We start from the raw sequence: 19,424 nt of genomic DNA on the forward strand, positions 1-19,424 counted from the left end.
TTAAAATACATCTAAGTACTTCAGAGCAATCTAAATATTTCAATAACATGATGACAATCCTCTCAATTAATTGAAAGAAGTTTTGAAAATTCAGGAGCAGGAGTAGTATTTACAGGGAATACACTTATGTAATATTTGGAAGATCTGATATTTCCAGCTTTTGACTTTTCTAGTTATCATGACATTTTGTTATGCCTGCACAAGTAATAGAGTTTTAATGTTTATGAAGTCATATTTTTCTTAACAGTGATTAACGGCAAGAAATAACTATTAAACCACAGATAGGAACCTTTACTTCTAATTGTGGTGTTGTTACTTGCATTTCACACAGCTCAGGTTATTTATAGTGCAACAGCTGCTCTATACTGCATCAGAAACTAGATAAGGTCACAGGTTCTCCGTGTAATGTTGTGGTCTTACCAGTGGCTGATTTCCTAAATTCCAGTAGACTTTACAAATGTTTCACCTAGAGCTAACAAACATCACAACCAAGGCATTCTTCTGAGGGAGATCAGGAGGATGTTCTCACACTGCTCTCTGTGCTATCCAGGACAAGCTCGTGCTCTGTCGCTGCCAGGGCAGGAATAGTCTTCTCTCTGAAAATTCCCATTAGAGACCTCAGAGAGTGAATACCGTGTGTTCGTTTAGTTTACTTTAATGAAGAAAGCATCTTCAGGCAGGTGTACTTGAAAAACTGCATCTGCAAAACTTTCTTAACACTAATCCATGTTTAAACTCAGTAACTTCCCTTCTTTTCTTACCTTAGGAGGAAATTCAAATGATTAAAAGGAAAGTGCACTTTCTTCATTTTGTGTCATGATACTATGAATATGAATAGATAAAGTAATAAGAGTTGCCCCGCCTACTGGAATGACACTTTTGTTAATGGCCTGATTCTTCAAGTTGTGCCCACGTACTGCTACAAGGACCAGGTAGCAATTTGTCTTCCAGGTCAGAGGTACTTAGTGTACAAAGCATGCTTCGAAGCTGGGAAGTTAGATGCTCTACTGCATATTGCATTGTACAAAGCTCCTTTTTGCTAAAAATTCAAGAAATATTTTTCTCTCCTATACCAGATAGCTGAAGTAGCCTTGTTTATATCACTTAGTGATTCTAGCCATGCAAAATGCTGGCTAATGACATGTATACATAGTTTATCTTGCAAGGAAGACTCTATGTACAGCAAAGGTTTTTTTCTTGCCTTTCATTTTAGCTTAATTTCCTAATACTTGGAACTGTGGAATTCACTTGCACAAGTTTCTTTTAACATTTCTGGACTCAGGTCTATGTATGTGGTTTACTTTGGAGGTAAAGAGATTACTTCAGTGATGAAAAGTGACCATGTTTTTATACAAAAGTTTAGTGAAATATATCCGGAAATGCAAGTAATCCCTCATGACTCTGGGGATATGAAACAGAGTTGTCCTGTCTTCTCCATACCGTGCAGAACTTTCTGGCCTTGTATGAAGCCTTTGGAGCTATACAGTGTATTTCATTTTGTTGTGCGTTATCTTACAGTGATAACAGAGAAAGTCCTTCTAAAATCAATACTGGAGGAGAGGCACATGATAGACCAACTCATCCACTGCACAAACCCTCTGAAGTAGCTCCAGAAGAATTACATCAGAGATTCATTTGGCCTCTTGTGTTTAAAAAAGTCCACACTAAAGATTGCAGAGCTGGGGAGAAGCAGCACAGAGCAATGTATTACTTCTTACAGTAAACTTTGAAACAGATCAAATGAGCACTAGAAGACATCTGTCTGTTATTTCCTGCCCACACAGCTTTGTTCTGCTTTATTGCCAGAGAGCTCCATGGATGATGTCACTTTTTTCTGAAGAAAACAGGCCACCAGAGCCTTTCACTGACATAATTAATTATCTGTAGTCTGGGACACAGCCAGAAAATTCCCATGGCAAGGCCCTGAGAAGTATTAACTCCACACTGCTTGATGTTTTCAGAATTATTAGAGTCTGAGATATCCTGTCTTGTCTTTTCACACTGAAAGAGTGCTCAATATTATCGAACCGTGGGGCTGTTACTGCAGCATATAGAATTACAGTGTCATGATCCAGTCAGCACAGAGAGACCAATGCGAGGGGTCACTGTCAGTTATGTGCATGAATCTGCATGTTGGGATACGCTTTACATGCTTCAGCAATGCATCACAATGGCTAAACCCACTGTTTTGGGTTTGCTGTATCCAATCATATAGTTTACGTCTCGGCCAACATTAACCATATAATAACATTTTGCACATGACCTGAAGCCCGGCAGCAAGCAGAGACCACAGATTGATCCAACTAGCCAGCAGGGAGAGGAAGGAACATCTGTTCACACACCTTTTTGGACACCTGAGCAGGAAGAATCATTAACAACAGCGCACAAATGACTATTCGCAGTTCAGGGCTGGTGTATGGCTGCGTCATGCAGTGTGCATCCCAACAAATGAGGTAATTAACAAAGCAACTTTAGGTCTTTTCTCTGACCAGCACTAGTCACCACAATACTTGCAAAGGCAGAGGAGAGGTACTCCAAATCAGACGTGAAAACCCAAATGACTAAGTCCCTATTCTGGTTTATTCATGCTAAGGAAATGTTCTGCAGCTTTCCATATCCCAGGTGAATAGCCAATCACGAGCTACTATAGCAGTATAGGAAATCATTAAAATTGCAGCACCTTTCCCACACATTGAGGTGTTTTTATATTGCTGGAGTCGTGTAGTAAGTTGCCATGTTCCTTTTGTCACCACAGCTTATTTTGTGATCAGTTAGCACCTCTTGAAGAAGAAATAAAGATGTCTAATGAAAGGGTACTAACAGAAAAAGCATTTTTTTTCCTCTTTCTTGTGTTGTCATCTGCTCCTTAATCTTATGCTAACCAGTCTGGACCAACATTCAAGAGATCCATCTTCTGTTCATGGATCTCTTTGTCACGTTTCACACATAAAATTAACCTCACCATGCTTCAATTTCCATTCCATAAAGGAAATAATACTTCCCAGGAATGCCATGAGATTTAATTCATAAGTATATATTAAGACCTAGGTACTAACGCTATGAATACTACAAGAAATATGGCACTCTGACATCAATATAGTTGTTTTCCTATTCATTTTCCCCCATTTATTATACTCTTATTTCCTCCATGTTTATGTACTTCTATACTATCATCCAATTTGTTGAAATCCATTGGAAACTAAAAAGTATCTTCATTAGACATGTAACTCAGGTTGTCTAAATTGCTCTTGGAAAGTGCTTCATTGACTGTATAAGGAACTGAAGCATCTGAAATTAGGTGCTCTGACCTGAACTTCAGGGAGGCACTTGAAGCTGCTGGCCTAAGTACCCCCTCTCCAAGAGGAACAAACCTGCCCAGGTATTTTTTCCCGCAGTGATCTAGCTGTCTTCTGACAGGAAAGAGCAGGCGTGGAGCGGGATGGCGCGAGAGACAAGCTGGTGCCAGCAGGGCCGTAGCCATCAGGATGGTGAAACTCAGAGGAAATCCTTCTGCCTCCTCTGCAGAGACGCGAGCATAACTCAGAGCGGGATACCAACAGACGTAAGTGTGTATACACGTGTAATAAACTGTATACACAGCTTTCTCTTGTCCAAGCATTTTGTTGGCTTCAACAAGCTGTTTTTCAGTGCTCTGTGCTACACGGACATACATTCAAGTTACTGATGACTGATGAATGGGCAAGAACAGCAGGACTGCAGTACAGTGAGCACTTACCAGCGTAGCCAATTATTTGAACAGAGGAGTTGTCAGAGGAAACGAGGGAAGTGGTGCAAACTCTTAGGGTGAAGTAACTTAGAGAAGGCGGGCAACGAAAGGCGCAGAGTGAGAGCTCCCGGCCATGGCCACAATGCACTTACAGCCTCCTGATGTCTCCGAAATTCCCCTGATGCTCCCCAATGTCTGTCCTTCCCCTCGCCCCACTCGGACATCCTCTCCCCTCTCCATCCTCCCATTGCATTCCTAGGAACGACTCTGAAGCCCTTCAAAATGCCATTTTGCCTGAACTGCTGAGACTGCCTGAGCCAATACTGGGGAAACGGGTTTTCATTATAAAGCTGACCGCATCAATACTTCTGTTTCTGACTTGTTTAAACTTGAAGGTGACAAATACCTGGAAGTTACTATGCAACTGTACTTGGGTTAGTCAGTTCCACTCATTTTGCTGGCATGGAAGAATTGATGCCAATTTTTTTGCAAAGAAAAACAATCATTTCCAGGATACGAAAGACTTCACTAGCAAAATCCAAACCATTCCTGTCTTAGGAAAGGACTTCCCTTCATAGTGTCTCAGCAGTGCATCATTTTGGGTGCTGCATGTGCACAGCCCTCAGAAATAAGTCTCTGAGCTCATTTTATTTTGGACATCATGCAAATTCTACACTGAAGCCAACAATTTCATAAAGATGTGGCAAGACACAGGATGTTCAGTAGGGCCAGCAGTTTTCTATGTGAAAATGTTACATTTCTCTCATTTTAGTCAACCAATAGGTGGAGCCTTTAAACCTAGAAACAAGACACTTTCTCAGATAGCCATGTTCTCACAATTATTATATAAAGAATCATAGAACAAAATCATAGCATTCTGTAGGTTGGAAAAGACCTTTAAGATCATCAAGTCCAACTGTTAACCTAGGACTGCCAAGTCCAACATTAAACCGTGTCCCTAAGCATCACATCTACGCATTTTTTAAATACCTCCAGGGATGGTGACTCAATCACTTCCCTGGGCAGCCTGTTCCAATGTTTGACAACCCTTTTGGTGAAGAAATTTTTCCTAATATCCAATCTAAACCTCCCCTGGTGCAACTTGAGGCCATTTCCTCTCGTCCTATCACTTGTTACTTGGGAGAAGAGACCGGCACCCACACCAAGTACAGTTTGCATGTATTGCATGAATCACATGCAGGTGAATGCTATAAAAGAGAAAAATATCTGTGCAAATACTCTGTAAACCCAAGCATTTATACATAATTTATAAAATTTTCATAGCACAAAATAGCTGTGATTCAGAACAGAAATTTTACAGATAAAACTGCATGAATGTCCCAGTCAACCCATGCCTTTCTTGGGACAAACTGATTTCACCCCACAGGTTCAACACTTAGCTTGCTGTCAAGATTTTTCCCCAATTTTGGTCCCGTCCAGTGTGATGTGGTCCCTCCACAGGGCTTCAACTCTAGTCTGCAGCTGTACATCATAAAGCACCCTTAACAGAAGGTGTTTAAAGGTATTTTAAGGCCTGAAGGCAGCACTTCTGTGGTGTGTGGGAAGGAGGAAGACTGAGGGCAGGACCCCATGGCTTTGGTGGCCCAAGTTCTGTGCTCACCAAAGGGCATGTGTGAGCAGGCACGTGCCCCGCTTTGCTTTTATTAAAACTCATTTTGGATGAAAAAATAATCTGTTTTGCTCTCAAGAGCTTATCTGATCCTCAGCTGGAGAATAGGAGACAGTAACTTAATAAATACACAACTGGGGCAGTAAAGTTAATAAAAACAGACTCAGCTACAACTGCAATGTTAAATTAACAACTGGTGACTCAGAGTACTGGATAGCATTATGACACATAAGACATATGCTCATTGCAAGCTCTCCCAAGAATCCCAGATATTTTAAAGCCAGAGAGTCCATGCATCTAGCGTTTATTGCAAAAGAGTTGGCCATGACCTCTCCCACAGAGTGAGCCTTCTCTCAAGAAAATGAAAAAAGATACAAGTTTTCTCATTGCTGTTGCACTGAGTACACAATTTCTATTAAGTAAATGAAAAAAAAAAAAAAGAGGCGTCAAATGACATCAGTTAATTAAAATTATTTTAAAAGATTGCAAAGGAGGATCAGTTAAAGACACTGATCCCAATGGGAGTAAGACCAAAACTTAAAAGTTAATCGTGGCACTCCTTACTGTTCTGTTTTGGAGAGAAGACCAAGAATTTTTGAAAAAAAACCAAGCTGCTCATACTCTTCCCTCCACTCTAGATGAGATGTTCAGTGGATCAGAGACACCTGCCAATTATTACTCTCTCTTCTGAACTTCCAAGCCTAAATAACATGATAGACGTAGCTCTGTTAAGTACAGCTCAGGCACTAACAGAGAAGGATGTTAAAATGTACTTGTGAAAGAGGCTTTCAGCCTCAGCTGCCCAGTGACAGTAACACTTTATTGAGGATAATTACTTTGAACAACATATAACTCTAAAGCAATTTTATTACCAAAGAGATGGCTATCATCAGTATGGTTGATAGTACCTCTGCCCTTAATTTCAGAGGGAGCAGGAAAATGCCTGAATAGAACAATTTAACTATATTTCAGTATACTGTCTTATCTTTTCTTTTTTTTCTCTCTCATAAAACAGCAGGGTTCTATTTTAAAATTCAGATAAGCCTTGCTTACCTCCCATGGTATCTCCTGCACTTTGCACAGCAATGATTGCAAGCTACAGAAAAAAACATAGTATTCTGGACAAAATTAATCTCTGGTTATAAATTGTTCAATGAAAATAGAAGAGAGCATTTGTGGTCTCAAGTCTATCCTAACTTAATTTTTTTGTCCTACAAAAGCCTGCTTCACCAGGAAAACACAAACAAACAAGGGGTCAGTCAGAGGGGAGAGAATTTTTTAACTCATTGTACTGATATTCTTATGCCAGACACTTTAAGGGATTTTTTTTTAGGCTCTCCTTTTGCTACAGTGCGGATACCATCTTTCTCTTCATTGTCTTGCTTTTTCTATGTCCCCTTTCCATGTCTCGAGCTTGGCTCCATTTATCACTGTTATATTACCTCTTTCCTTACACTCTTTTTCTTCTGTTGCCCAACCTCTTTCCTCTCATTCCATTCTCCTTAAGTCACCTTTCCCTCTTCACATTAACCCTATCTTCTCTTTTTCCCTGTAGCTCTGTAAATGCCAAGGTTTTTCTCTCGGGAATTTGCATTTCATCTGTATGATATACTCAGAAAATCCTAAACTATTTCAATCCAATTAACAAGACGTCACAGTTATAAACACTTATGCAAAGCTACTCTACATGCACTTTTCTCTGGCTTTACCTATTCTTTTCACTCTGGCTCCTCTTCAGCTTCCAAAACTGTGAGATATTGCTAATGACCATTTGAAAACTCCTTCTCTTCACTCTGTACTCTTCCCTCCAGTGCTGAGGCATCTTGTCCCAAATTTCTTTTTTGACTAAAAGATCTGGTTTCCACCCGTCTATCTATCCCATATTCCTCGCTTGAGCTTTCAGGCAGCTCAATATTTAATAATATTAATGCAAGAGTATCGAGAAAGGCACTGAAGAAAAAATATAGGAGTTTGTACGATGTTTTTAGCTAAGCAATACCTATTGTGTGGCTATCACAATGTTGTTTCAACATCTCAGGAAAGTCAAATTTGAAACAAAACAGTTCAAGGCCTTACAAGAAAGTTTACACATTGCAGCAAGAGGAAAAAGAGACAGAGAGAAAAACATCACAGCTACAGAGTCAAACTCTCTTGTTTATACTAATCAGACTGACAAGTGATGGGAAGGCCAAGTAAAGCCATGTCAGCAGAGAAAGGGAAACATTAAACCCAATGTACAAGGCACCAGCGAGCTCTCTCCTGCTGCACCGTGCGCAGTTCCAGCTACAGACGTTAAGATGAACCCAGGGTGTAACTGGCACTGATCAAGGGGTGATGGAAGACATGGAAAGTCTCATTTGCTAGAGGAAACTAAAAGGACGTGGCACGGCTAGCACAGCAAAACAAAGGCTCAGAGAGTGCAAGACTGCTGTTTACAAACACATCAGCCATTAAACAGTAGAGAGAGAGAGAGGCTTTTCAAAGCATGATCCATGTATAACACAATTTCATAAGGGTTTCACTAGGCATAATTACAATTGCGCTAGAAATTAAAAGAAATAAGTTTCCTAAACGTTAAAGCTTTTCAGTTCTGGAACTATTTTCCAATAGGAGTAGTCAAGGTAAACAACTCACCTAGTCTTAAAACACAGCTTGATAAATTCATGACAAAGGTTGAATGAAGTGCTTGCCTAAAGAATTAGCTGCTGGGACTTGATTTACAGCAGATTTTCTAGAGTTTTATGTCCAGGATTGTCAGGAAAATGGGTCAGTGAATGCATCTGCAGTATGAGGATGAGGAAGTGACAAAAAGGTAGAATAGGGAAAAAGGTCATAACTAGAGAAATAAAGAATAGAAGGAAAGCTGAAGAAAGAGGGAAAGTTAGGGCTTGGGAAAGAGAACAGAACTGAAAGATTATAGAATAGAAGGTATTAATAAAATATGTAGCTATACAAAAAAAGAAAGTAGTAAATAGAAAAATGGAAACAATAAAGAATTTTCCTTCCCCCCCTTACTTTTACAGAGCTTCGTTTTCTGATAGAAAGACAGATGGCAAAATACCAAAATATCTTTAAAAATGTTAGAATGCAATAGGTAATATATCGCCTATACCCATGTGGGTACCTGTTATTTCAGTTTGTTAAGAGAGAGGATTTCCCTCGTGGCAGGATGTACAGCCATTGGTATCCAAGTGTTTCCCAAGGACCTTACCAGAGAGAACGAAACACACAGCCCTCAGCCACCTCTGCTAACCCTTCCCTGATACACCCAGGTCAAGAAGGAAGTCTTGCAACCCACCTGAAGGAGAGCTCCTCCTGGCTCTCTTGGATGAGGGAGCTCCTTCCCCCCACGATTACCCTATTTCAACCATCAGCAACCAGCCCCTCACACCTGCCCTGCAACAACCCCTCCTGCAGCTGATGAAGCCACCAGTGCAATCTGCAGTTTGGTAATCAGTGGCACAAACGCAATTAACCTACTAACCCCAGTCTTAATCCTGGAATGATGTTTTCACTAGCAACCTCATCAGAGAGATGAAATCAAACTGGACATGGCGAGAGGTGTTGGCTTCAAGCCAGGACCAGAGATATAGGGGGAGCACACCTTGGCAGGGGGTGTGTTGGGTGCTGCTCCCCAGGCAAGGGGAGACATCCTTCCCAGGGAGCTATCACTCTGACACCTTGTGTGAGCACTCAATTAACCATTAAATGCAGTCTTAAATAAATACAGATTAAAGAAAAGGGCTTCTTTGACAGTGGAGTCATTTGGTCTCTCCCCTTGAAGGAGGGATGCTATGCAAATAGGTTTACCTCTGAATATCTGCTACGCTGTTTCCCTTCAAAAGTCAGTCCAAACCCAGTGTTACATTAAACCATTTTGAAGTCTGACGTCTTCTCAGGAATTGCAGCTTGCTATTAACCTATATCTAACTTGTATTTTATACATACTGTTCTCCAAGACATCACATTTCACATATTGCCCCCCCACATCCTCAGGCCTGCAGCAACAGAAATGTACAGCTGATACTTTAACACGTATTTCATTTACATCCCACACTGCTGCCCAGCTCTGAGGAGCAAAGCTCTGCTCCTCCACAGCGCCAGGCTCTCAGGAAGCATTTCCCTCTGTCCTAAAGTGTGCAAGGGACCTCGACAGGAATGGGCTGAGCTGCAGGAGATGAATGCCATTTCTCCACTGCAGAAACACAGTAAAACACGGCCTATAATACAGGCCTCGAGTGGAAAAGTTGCTTCTATTTGCATTGGTATGAAATATAGGAAACTGTCTCCCAAGCTTAAATTGTCATCTGGCAATAGGCACAGAACCTGGCTAAGAAATTATTTTTCTTGAAAAACCCAATGATTTGTAGTGGGATGCTGTCTTCATAAATGAACTTTTATTATTGTGGGTTTTTTTCCCAAACATGCAATAGAAGAGTGAATGGTAAATGTGTATGAATATTGCTCCTCATTTCCTTTCAGGCACCTAATCAGCAAATGTTGAAAATCAGTGTTGGTATTGCTGGAGATTAATGGCTGCTGCTCAGAAAATATGCAGGGAATATATTCCTGCCAGGACAAATACATATGCTGTCGGACAAAAATCTGTGAACCACAGACAGGTTTATATCATCATTGTAAAGATGCACGCTGCCTGTGTTGCTCTGTAATTAATAATATTCACATGTTGGTTTGACTGAAATTACTGTAACTACAAGGGAAATTAATACTGTGCCTTCATGGTCTGATTTATTCTACTGGTGTTTTAAGTTTTCTTTCCAAATCAGTTTTGCAGTATTTAAAAATTATAATTTTTTTTTTCAGGTATAGGAAGAAATCCATCATGTTTTTTTTGTCCCTGTATATTCAATATGTGTTTAAAGACCATGTAATCACTGCTTTTTTATATGAGCAGTGAGATCTCACAAGAGAAAAGACACTCTACTGAGCTATAAGGTCTTTAAAATCAATTCCTGTCATCAGTTCATTCGTTTCCCACTCTCCTTCAGAGAGGTTGCACTTAAGAGCTCTCCTGCCATGTATATTGGGATACATTTTCATCGCCACAGCTTCTGTATACTTTTTCTCCCCTTTTGTTTTCTTACAAAATAAGGCCTAGGCTACGGTGACCTCAGCCATTTATGAAAAACTTTCCTTCTCTGTATTCAGTAAGTGCACAGGGCCCAGCCAGGAAATCTGACGACAGGCAAAGCTGAGTCCAACTTGGCCCTAGAAGCTACAGCACAGGCAAGCTACCTGAGGTCATTATAATTTTTTTAAAAAAAAAAAAAAAGAAGACACAAACATCACTGCTAGGGCATGTCTCCACAGTTTACTGGCACATTCACCTTCAAAATGAAGAGCTGGGAGGTCAGGTCCCAAAGTAAGGACTCAGAAGCGATACCGACAGCAACATGGCATGGGTCTATGTTTGCTATATCATTAGATTATGTGAATAGTGAACTAAGCACATGAAGCATATGTATACATTACCAGTTTACCCTGCTAACCTCATGGTTGTCATGACCAGTTTACTTCCCGTGGCTGAGCTCGCCGTTTGGGGTTTACAAGGCAGTGTCACCCTGCTCTGCGTTCGGTAGTGCAGACATAAGATCCGTCCTGCTCATGGCTGCTGAGCAAACAGTCATGGTATTTTATCCCATTTTTTTTCTTCAGAAAATACTGGATCACCTACAGGTACAGCCTGCTGTTACTCTCAAAATAAAATCTTCTTACATATGCCTATATAATGTTTGCTTTGCCAGTATTGAAATGGCTTCAAAATAAACCCACAGTCTGATTTGTCAGTCCAACAAAATGCCAGCCAGCCACCAGAGATGTCCGAACAGATCCGAAAATGAAAAGCCACGAAATGACTCAGTGCATTAGGTCACTGTGACAGCCAGGAGGTAATACCAGAGTATTTACTTTGGCTGGAGTCTTCCTTGGCTCATCTTCGTTTGTAGTGTCAAAGCCAGGCTCTCATCTCAAGCCAAAGTGCTGTAGCTTGCCCACTTCAGTAACGGTTCAACACAGGTACCAGGTAAATAACTAACTCAAACGGGGATTTTTTAAGTGAAATTAAAAAATCCTGTGGCTTAAAAAGAAAAATGATTCTCTTCACTGCCTGGCAGTAGGGAGCAGAAGAACAAACATGCCCTACAGCTACCAACGTGGTTGTCCTCACAATCCTCCCGTGATGCTGGGAAGATTTAGCAGTGCCTAAATATCTCTGTGGGGTCTGTACATATGAATATCCCTAAAAGTATTGTCCAGGGCAATGGGAATATCATCTGGGTGAGGATTTTCAGCCCATATTACAGTGCAGATGGCAGCTATCCCTACCATCCCCACAGGGATAATGAGAACATGGGCAGTCCTTTAAAGGTTGTGTAACTCCCCTGCGAAGTAAAAGACTATGGTGAACAGCCACATTTCCGTGGATTGAACAGGAAAATTACTCGGAGATAAGAATAAAGACCGCACTTATTGCCACCCAGGAAACATTTCTTTGCCTCCCCTTTCCAGACCACAAAGGTGACTTCAGGGTAAATCTTTCTGAACAGCCTGAGCATGATGCATTTCTAATGAGGTTTGGCTCTATTCACCACTGAAGCTGCATGCTAGCGCCATCTTTTAGGAAATGACATATACAAGTTTTTGTATAAAGTAAAATGAAGCACTATACATGTGGATACTGTTCTGTAATGATAAAAGTTTTTTCCTTTGCAAAATTGCATTCAACAGATTTTCTTGCTTATTTCCCCAGTATTTCCCTGCAAAATGACTGTTCTCTGTCTTTGTGACAAAATTACTTACTTTGAATGCATACTTCCTGAAACTTGAAAGTACTTTCTGACAAATTGAAGGTGAATTACATACCGGAAGAGTGATACTTAATAAGATGAAATCTCAATGTTGTGATAATGGTGCAACTCAGGCGACTTAAAATACCAAGAAATTAATCGATCATTTCCAAAACAATTGCTTCTCTTAATCAGATAAGATGGTAACAAGTCCAAAATTAAAGTAAAAATGGTATGAATGTGGGTAAAGCCTCATAGGAAATGCTAAATAATGATGGTTAACTAGAATAAAGGGCTTGAGACGTAAAATATTTTCACACAGGTTGGGCAGGTTTTTTCTGCTTGTCCATGGATTCAGTGAAAAATATATTAAAGTGCAAACAAAAGAATGCATAAATTTGGCAAGCAGTCCTACCACAAAAGGGGGTAAGTTCTGAAAAGTCGCAAATCTTCATATTGACTTTTTCAAATGCCATGTTTCAGCTCTTTATTTTGGAATCGCATTTTCCCTGAAGGCTGAGACTCCTGAGAGCTCAGTGATTTATTAGCAATTAAGAGAATCCTCAAAACTGGAAGGAAATTTGGGGGATGTGAGTTAAGCACCAAATCAGGCTGTCTGCCATCAAGGACTTACTACTGGGCTGAATAAACATGCAAATCAGGACAACTGAGAAAACTTTCAAGTGAACACTACTCCAAGAAACAAAACTAATGGGCCTTTGCAAGGCAGGGAATGTGCAGAGTGCTGGAGGCCAGGTGGGACAGGCAGAGCTTTGGCTGAGCCCTGAGCAACATCTGAATATGCAGGGGTAATCTTAAGTCCTTTTTTCAGTATTACTGACTTGCAGATTTGTCCCTTGAATATTTGCATTAAAGATTATAATTACACTCACTATATTTGCTTGCCTTTTTCCGAACTGATTCCCCTGTGGTTGTTTTCTGCCTCTTTTTAAGTGTTCAAGACCTTCAGATCCCCCTTTCTTCATCAGTTCTGACAGGTGTTTATAATTTCTCCTGCTTTGGTAGCTGCAGATAGAGATGGTAAATAAAGCAGTACTTAAAAGTATTACTATCCTTTTAAACACCAGCTACCACTGCTCTCTCCTTATGGTCCTTTGCCTTAAATTTGCATGTCACTGTCAGTTGAGCCCTGTGCATCTTGGACAACCTAAAAATAATTAGATACATAGAAAATATAGTAAAAAAGATATTTAATCTACCTGCAGTTCTCCTTCCATTATACTGAGGAGTTTTATCAAGTCCTCTTTAGAAAGCTCTATGGACTTCTTGTTCTTTCGTTCAGTAGGCCCAGGTGATTTTGAGTGCCGTTTGACAGTTGCTGAAACCATGACCTCATCTTCCTTCCGATGAGGTTTGTTCTTTTTCTTGGCATCCTCCTGAAGTTTTTCATTCTCTGCATGGCTGATGACAGGCTTGGAACTGGAGAAGTGCCCGTTAGACGAGCTTTCTCCACCTTGGTTTCGGGATCTCATTCCTACCTAGAAAGAAACACACATGAAGATGCATTTATAAACAAAATTACTTACAAAAAGCCACAGTGGAAATACTGCCTTTTGGAAGAACAACAATCTTCCAAAAACTGAAAAACACTGTCATGCTCAAGAGATGGTGGTAGAAAGCTCAACCATTTCAACAACTCTCTGTGTGGCAGATAGTGAATCCAGGGCATTAATTATAAATTTAACAGAGTCCTAAAGTACGGGTAACCATCTTTTTCAGCATGCCAAGATGCTGATATGAGTTTAAATGTACGGAACTTAAAAGTGATGCAGGAAAATGATAAAGAACATTTTCCAATGTTCCCTTTCCTTCAGTCAACATTTTGATCATTCACAATTCATCACTACAAAACAAAGAGGGTTGTTAAGTAGATCTTATTTTAATATGAGGTTCACTTGAGCGACAGGAATGCAATTAAATTTTAGAAAACCATATTCCTTGAGTATAAATTCTCTATGAGAGTGGAGTGGCAATGCATGACAAACAAAGGTCACTCTATAGTTTCCCTGAGTGAAACAATGGTTTTGTTCCAGGTAACCAAGAAAAATGGGGAATGGAGACTAAATCAAGTGATAAACTCCATCTTAAGCTAAATACTGCGTGAGATTATTAGACAGTAAGTGCCATAAAAGAAAGTTGAAAAGAAGTGTGAAAAAAGAGCACAGAGGGCATGAAACGACTAAGAGGTAAACCGGCAAGATCAATGCAGTCCTTCCAGAAGATTCAGGGCTTCTCCAAAATATCAGGTCATGGTTATTGAATGCTCACATCTCTGCGCTCTTAGGCACCTACAACCTAGGTACTCTTAGACTATGTCTGTCCTAGGAAATTAAACAGTGACAGCAAATGTTCCTGAGCTCTGGCACTTGACCTACTGTATTGCCAAATTTTAGCACACTCCTTGGCACACTTCTGGTCCAGGCAAACTACCACTCTCCCAACCAGTTCCTGGGCACAGTTCAGGAATTAACCCAGGCCAGGTCCAGATGCAGCCACCCTGTTCTGGAAGAGAGTTTAGTAGTAGTACAAGCATGGCTGGATTGTGGTATCTGACCGCAGGGACACAATGGGGGCCCTGGGACTGTTTAGTTTACAAGTAACATAGCCTTGGTGTCACACAAAACATAGCTGTGAAAATCATCCTTCCTGTGTATCAACCTCATCAAAGAAGTCTTCTCTGATTCCCTCTGCTGAATGCCATTCAGCAACATCAAATTAAACCACTCGCCCTTATCTTCAAATCTTTTCACAGTTCTTCTCTTTTGCACCCATCAGCCCTTTTCAAGTTGTCATCCACACAACACATTCAACTAAAATTAGCTTAATCTGCCTGTCTGTTGTCTTCTCCTATGAACATCTCTCTCCTTTCTTCCCCCTTGACCCTGCAGATTGGCCAGGGAGGTTGCTAGCCCTTAAAAACCCATTTACCCTGTAAGGTCTAGTCCTGTGTCACTAACAACGGCACAGAAGACAAGATGGGTTCATCAGTGTGTGTTTCATTACTTATCACTATTAAACAGATGTGCATAGGATATTCAGACATGTTTATACATGGACCTTTATTGCTATCCTGTCACCTTGCTATCCTGTCACCTTCCTATGTTATGTTGAAGTAGGTCTTTGTAATTATTTTCAGTGTTTAACTGTAGAAGACCTTGATTGCTATTTGTAATCAAGATATTTATCATACACAATACGAAGGCAAGAGTGAATTTAGGCTTGGTTCAGGGCCAAACTCAGATGTAAAAAGTAAGTTGGTCTCCTAAAAATTAGATATTCTTCATCCTACTTGAAATTGCTTGTATAACAGGCAAGGGAGACCATCAGGAGTTTATGTTGCCTCATTCCAATTTACTTTGTATATGGTCATATTTTCTGGTACCTTAATTTTTTACTTAAATCCAGTTTACCCAAGATAGTCTAAGAATACTAGAAAGCAAGATCTGCACAGAGAAATATCTTGCTTTAGATCAACTACAATTTGAACAAACAGACTGAAGAAAGCTGAAGAAGGGTCTGTATGTCTGAAACTTGCCCGGTTTTTATATCAATAGATCTAATGAATAGTATTCCACTGCTTCCAAATCTTTCCTCTCACTTAAATTCATCTCTGGATTTAGTTTGCAGCTTGTTCAGTAGTCAAGCAGATGCTTCTCAACATTGCTAACATCACACACTTTTCTGATAAGGATCTCAGAGCAGCAGTTCACTAGTGATGCGGCAAAACCTAAAATACATTGACTAATCAGCTTGGCTAATGTTACACCGGGCCTGCTACGGCTTGCTACTTACTTGACTCAGGCCAGTGTCATAAATCTTTTGCTCACATTAGCCTTGCATTTTGGTAGTTTCACACTCAGCAGGAAGATTGTCTTTTTATTATCATTGGTTACTCATGTCTTAACTTCATTAATTCAGTGGAATTCATCCAGCAGCATAAATGGGGAGAGAATTAGACCCAATGTTTTCAAGTGAGGGAGTTTCACGATGAGATTCCTTGCATTGTAGGTCTGCTCCTACCCAAACAATATGTGATACAGGTATACAATGGCCTTTAACTTCCTGAATGCTTATGCAGTGTGTTTTTCATCAAACAGTTTGGATTAAACACATGAATTAGCTTTCTAAAAACAGATCTCCATTATAAGCATGAACAATACCTGAGAACCTCAGGAAATCTTTTAGGTCTCAGGTTTGTAATGGAAAAATAAACATTGTACTATGTTTCCTCTCAGATAGGGCTTTTCGATTTGTTTAACTTTAATGGGTTTTAAAGTTTCCAACCATGCTTCCTCTCAGGAGAGAGCACTTGGGATTCAATCTGTCTCTATTTTCTGAGTGTTTCCTTCTGAGTCCCTGTGGGTCACAGCCTCCAGGCACTTTCATCTCTAAACCAAACCTATTTTTCATGGCTTACCGTGAATGGCTTCATGGCTCTAGAACATCCTACATGTTTTAAGAATAAATATTGCAAGTCTGTCTTACATATGTTTTCCAGTGGAAAACAGATTATTACATTGCAGTGTATTCTGCTTAGTAACATGCTGTGTTAGTGATTTCTCCGTAGTAAGATGACTCAACTCTTAGACCTGAAGGTGCACAATTAATTTTAAATTTAACTCATGACTAGTTGAGACACATCATCCACTTCAAGCATTGCGTAATCAACCAGATGCACTTAGCTGGATACGTTAGACTTCACGAAAGCTGGTGTGTCACCCTGTCACATCATAACTCAAGACAGCCACTTTGATCCATCTGTCCCTCTGGGAGCTGAGATAACAATTCATGAAGCCATGTAAAGACTGAGTAGTTGACTATAGGTTTATAAGCATGCTAACAGAGAAATAAGGAATGCATATTTAAAGTGTGATTTACCTGGTGTAAATCAATATAGGTCCACAAAGGACAGATGAAAATTTTTTTTTTTTTTTTTTAAATTCATTAATGCAGCAGCAGAGCAGCTTAACCAATTGATCTGGAGTTTTGTATCAACTAGCTAATTAGCATATGATTGTCGCTAAAGGAAGTCAAAACTTGGCCTTTTTTAAAATTTCTTTGGCACTTGTAGATTTATTTTGCAGCAAGTCTTACATCACAGTAAATGTGGCAGACAGTCTGTCACTCTCGGGGACATTGCCCCTAACAGCATTTCTTTGTGCCTGCCAAAATCAGTGTAACACTAACACCTACTCTGTCTTCAGTTACGATGTTGATACTTTTCCAACATGTTACCCAAATGCAAAGGTGTTGTCTGCTGAAGCCAGAGATGCAGGTGAACTCAAGCTTAAATGGAGACAGAAAGGCCCAAAGTTTTGATATTCACACAGTAATTTCCAAGGAGTTTAAGGGCTAAAATCAATGGCATGATCCAGCTGTTGTGCAGTGCTCTAGGAATACAAAGCAGCTGTAAGGATGACTGAGTTTTAATTAGAGCAGCGTGAAGTAGCCAGAACATACCAGTGATCTTGGCTGAAATACTGTGTGCTGGAAAGGAGTGCTTAGTATTATCCTTTTGGACATCCGTCTGTATTTCTGATGGCATCGTGATAAAGAAGAAAAGTTTCTCACCAGTTGCACGACACTGTTTTGGCATGCAAATACCAAAATCCCAAAACTTTGCCTATCTGTTATTTCACCAGGGTTCCAAAATTGATTGTGGGGACACTGCCAGTCTAACACTGGTAACAAATGTCCTCCTGCTGTCCGCCCTGATCACGTCTCAGTATCTTACAGCATTCCTGATCTGCTGAAGGGATTGTGTTCCCTGAAGAAATAGCTGGTATGATTTATAATGACTTTAGCATTTAATATTTAACTCTACTGTTTTTTTCCACCCCTCATCATATTGCATATTAAACTGGAAACCTTTCCTAACAGTCTCCAGTCAAACAAGTCATATATATGTCATTATATGATCAGTCACCTTGATTTTGACATTTATTGGCTACTCGTTTCAATATGTGCTCACAGCATTGGTACTTGGCATAGGAACCCTCCAGCCTCTCCTCTGTTTCACTCATCTGTTAAGCTTTAAGCACAAAGGACAAATGCTATGATTATTTACTTGAGTCTGTATTGTTGTTCTGGGCATGGGTCCTTTGGTTTTCACAACTTAGCAGTCCGCACAAGATTTTATGAAATAACTTTTAAGTTAGTTTTACTGACATCAGGAGGAAATCTGTGAGGAATTTGCTGAGTAGGATGTCAGGAGAGGACAAGCTGCATGCTGTTCCAAACCTTTTCCTCGTCGACAGCAATTTGTTCTCCCTATAGCTCTTGAAATGACAGGTTAGATTAGGCTCCGTTACCAGTGCTATTAGAATCAGATAATGCAAAAGGGTTCTTTGAACTTAATGTGTAGTCCCTCCTGCTAATTGGACATGCTGATTTTGGCTCTGTAGCGTGTTCCTTTAAAGTAATAATAATAATAATAATAATGATAATAATGTTATAATTAAAAAAAATTGATTTACAGCCATGATATGATTGTTGCCTTTGGCTATAAATTTGTAGTCTGGAGTTCAGTTGCAGATCTAACTGATTAAGTTATCACATGGATTTCTGGGTTTCTGACAGGCTAACAATGTACTGTAGGGTCCGTGCAATTGGGTTATTAGTGAGCCAAAACTGCAATTATTCTCAGCTGTGGCTTTGGGAACTGTATGGTGGGGAACTGTATCTTTCAGAGGCCCCGCTGCGCAGGCGTTCGGAGTGGGGCAAAGCTCTGTGCAGAAGCGCCTGGTACAGAGGGGAGATTGCTGAGAACTCAGGTACTGAGCAAGCCAAATCTCTGCCCAGTGATTACCAATCAATGTATTCCACCAAGAGTGAAAAATAATTTAAATATACTCAAAATGGAGACCAAATCAAGTAAAACCTCCATCGGATCTGAAACACGCCATAAATGAGGAAGAGAGCTGGAAAATTTTTTAAATTGTATCAGTCTGTATCTGCAAATAGTAGATACCAAGAAAAAAACACCAAACAAAAATACAAAAAAAGAAGACACCTTCTCAGATGTCAGGAAGAGAGGAAAACAAAAACACCAAATTGGCCTTGTTGGCTTAGAAGTCCTCAGCAAGGACCACCCCAGATGGGGATGGATGGCTTTAAAATCATAGAATCATAGAATCATTAAGGTTGGAAAAGACCTCTAAGATCAACCCAACACACCATGTTGTCCAACCGTCAACCCAACACACCATGCCCACTACACCATGTCCCTAAGGGCCTCATC

The 19,424-nt window shown here is 40.2% G+C and overlaps 1 protein-coding gene across 2 annotated transcripts in view; it reads right to left on the reverse strand.

The window, feature by feature from the left end:
• FILIP1 (filamin A interacting protein 1) overlaps positions 1-19,424 on the reverse strand; it is a 113,116-nt gene that overhangs the window by 52,192 nt on the left and 41,500 nt on the right. For both annotated transcript variants that reach the window (XM_075145333.1, XM_075145332.1), the window contains exon 2: positions 13,384-13,662. In XM_075145333.1, the coding sequence (XP_075001434.1) occupies positions 13,384-13,656 (273 nt within the window). In that variant the 5' untranslated portion in view covers positions 13,657-13,662. The remainder of the gene's footprint in view (positions 1-13,383; positions 13,663-19,424) is intronic.

This window comes from Calonectris borealis, chromosome 3 (genome assembly GCF_964195595.1).
Source record: "Calonectris borealis chromosome 3, bCalBor7.hap1.2, whole genome shotgun sequence".
NCBI lineage: Eukaryota > Metazoa > Chordata > Aves > Procellariiformes > Procellariidae > Calonectris > Calonectris borealis.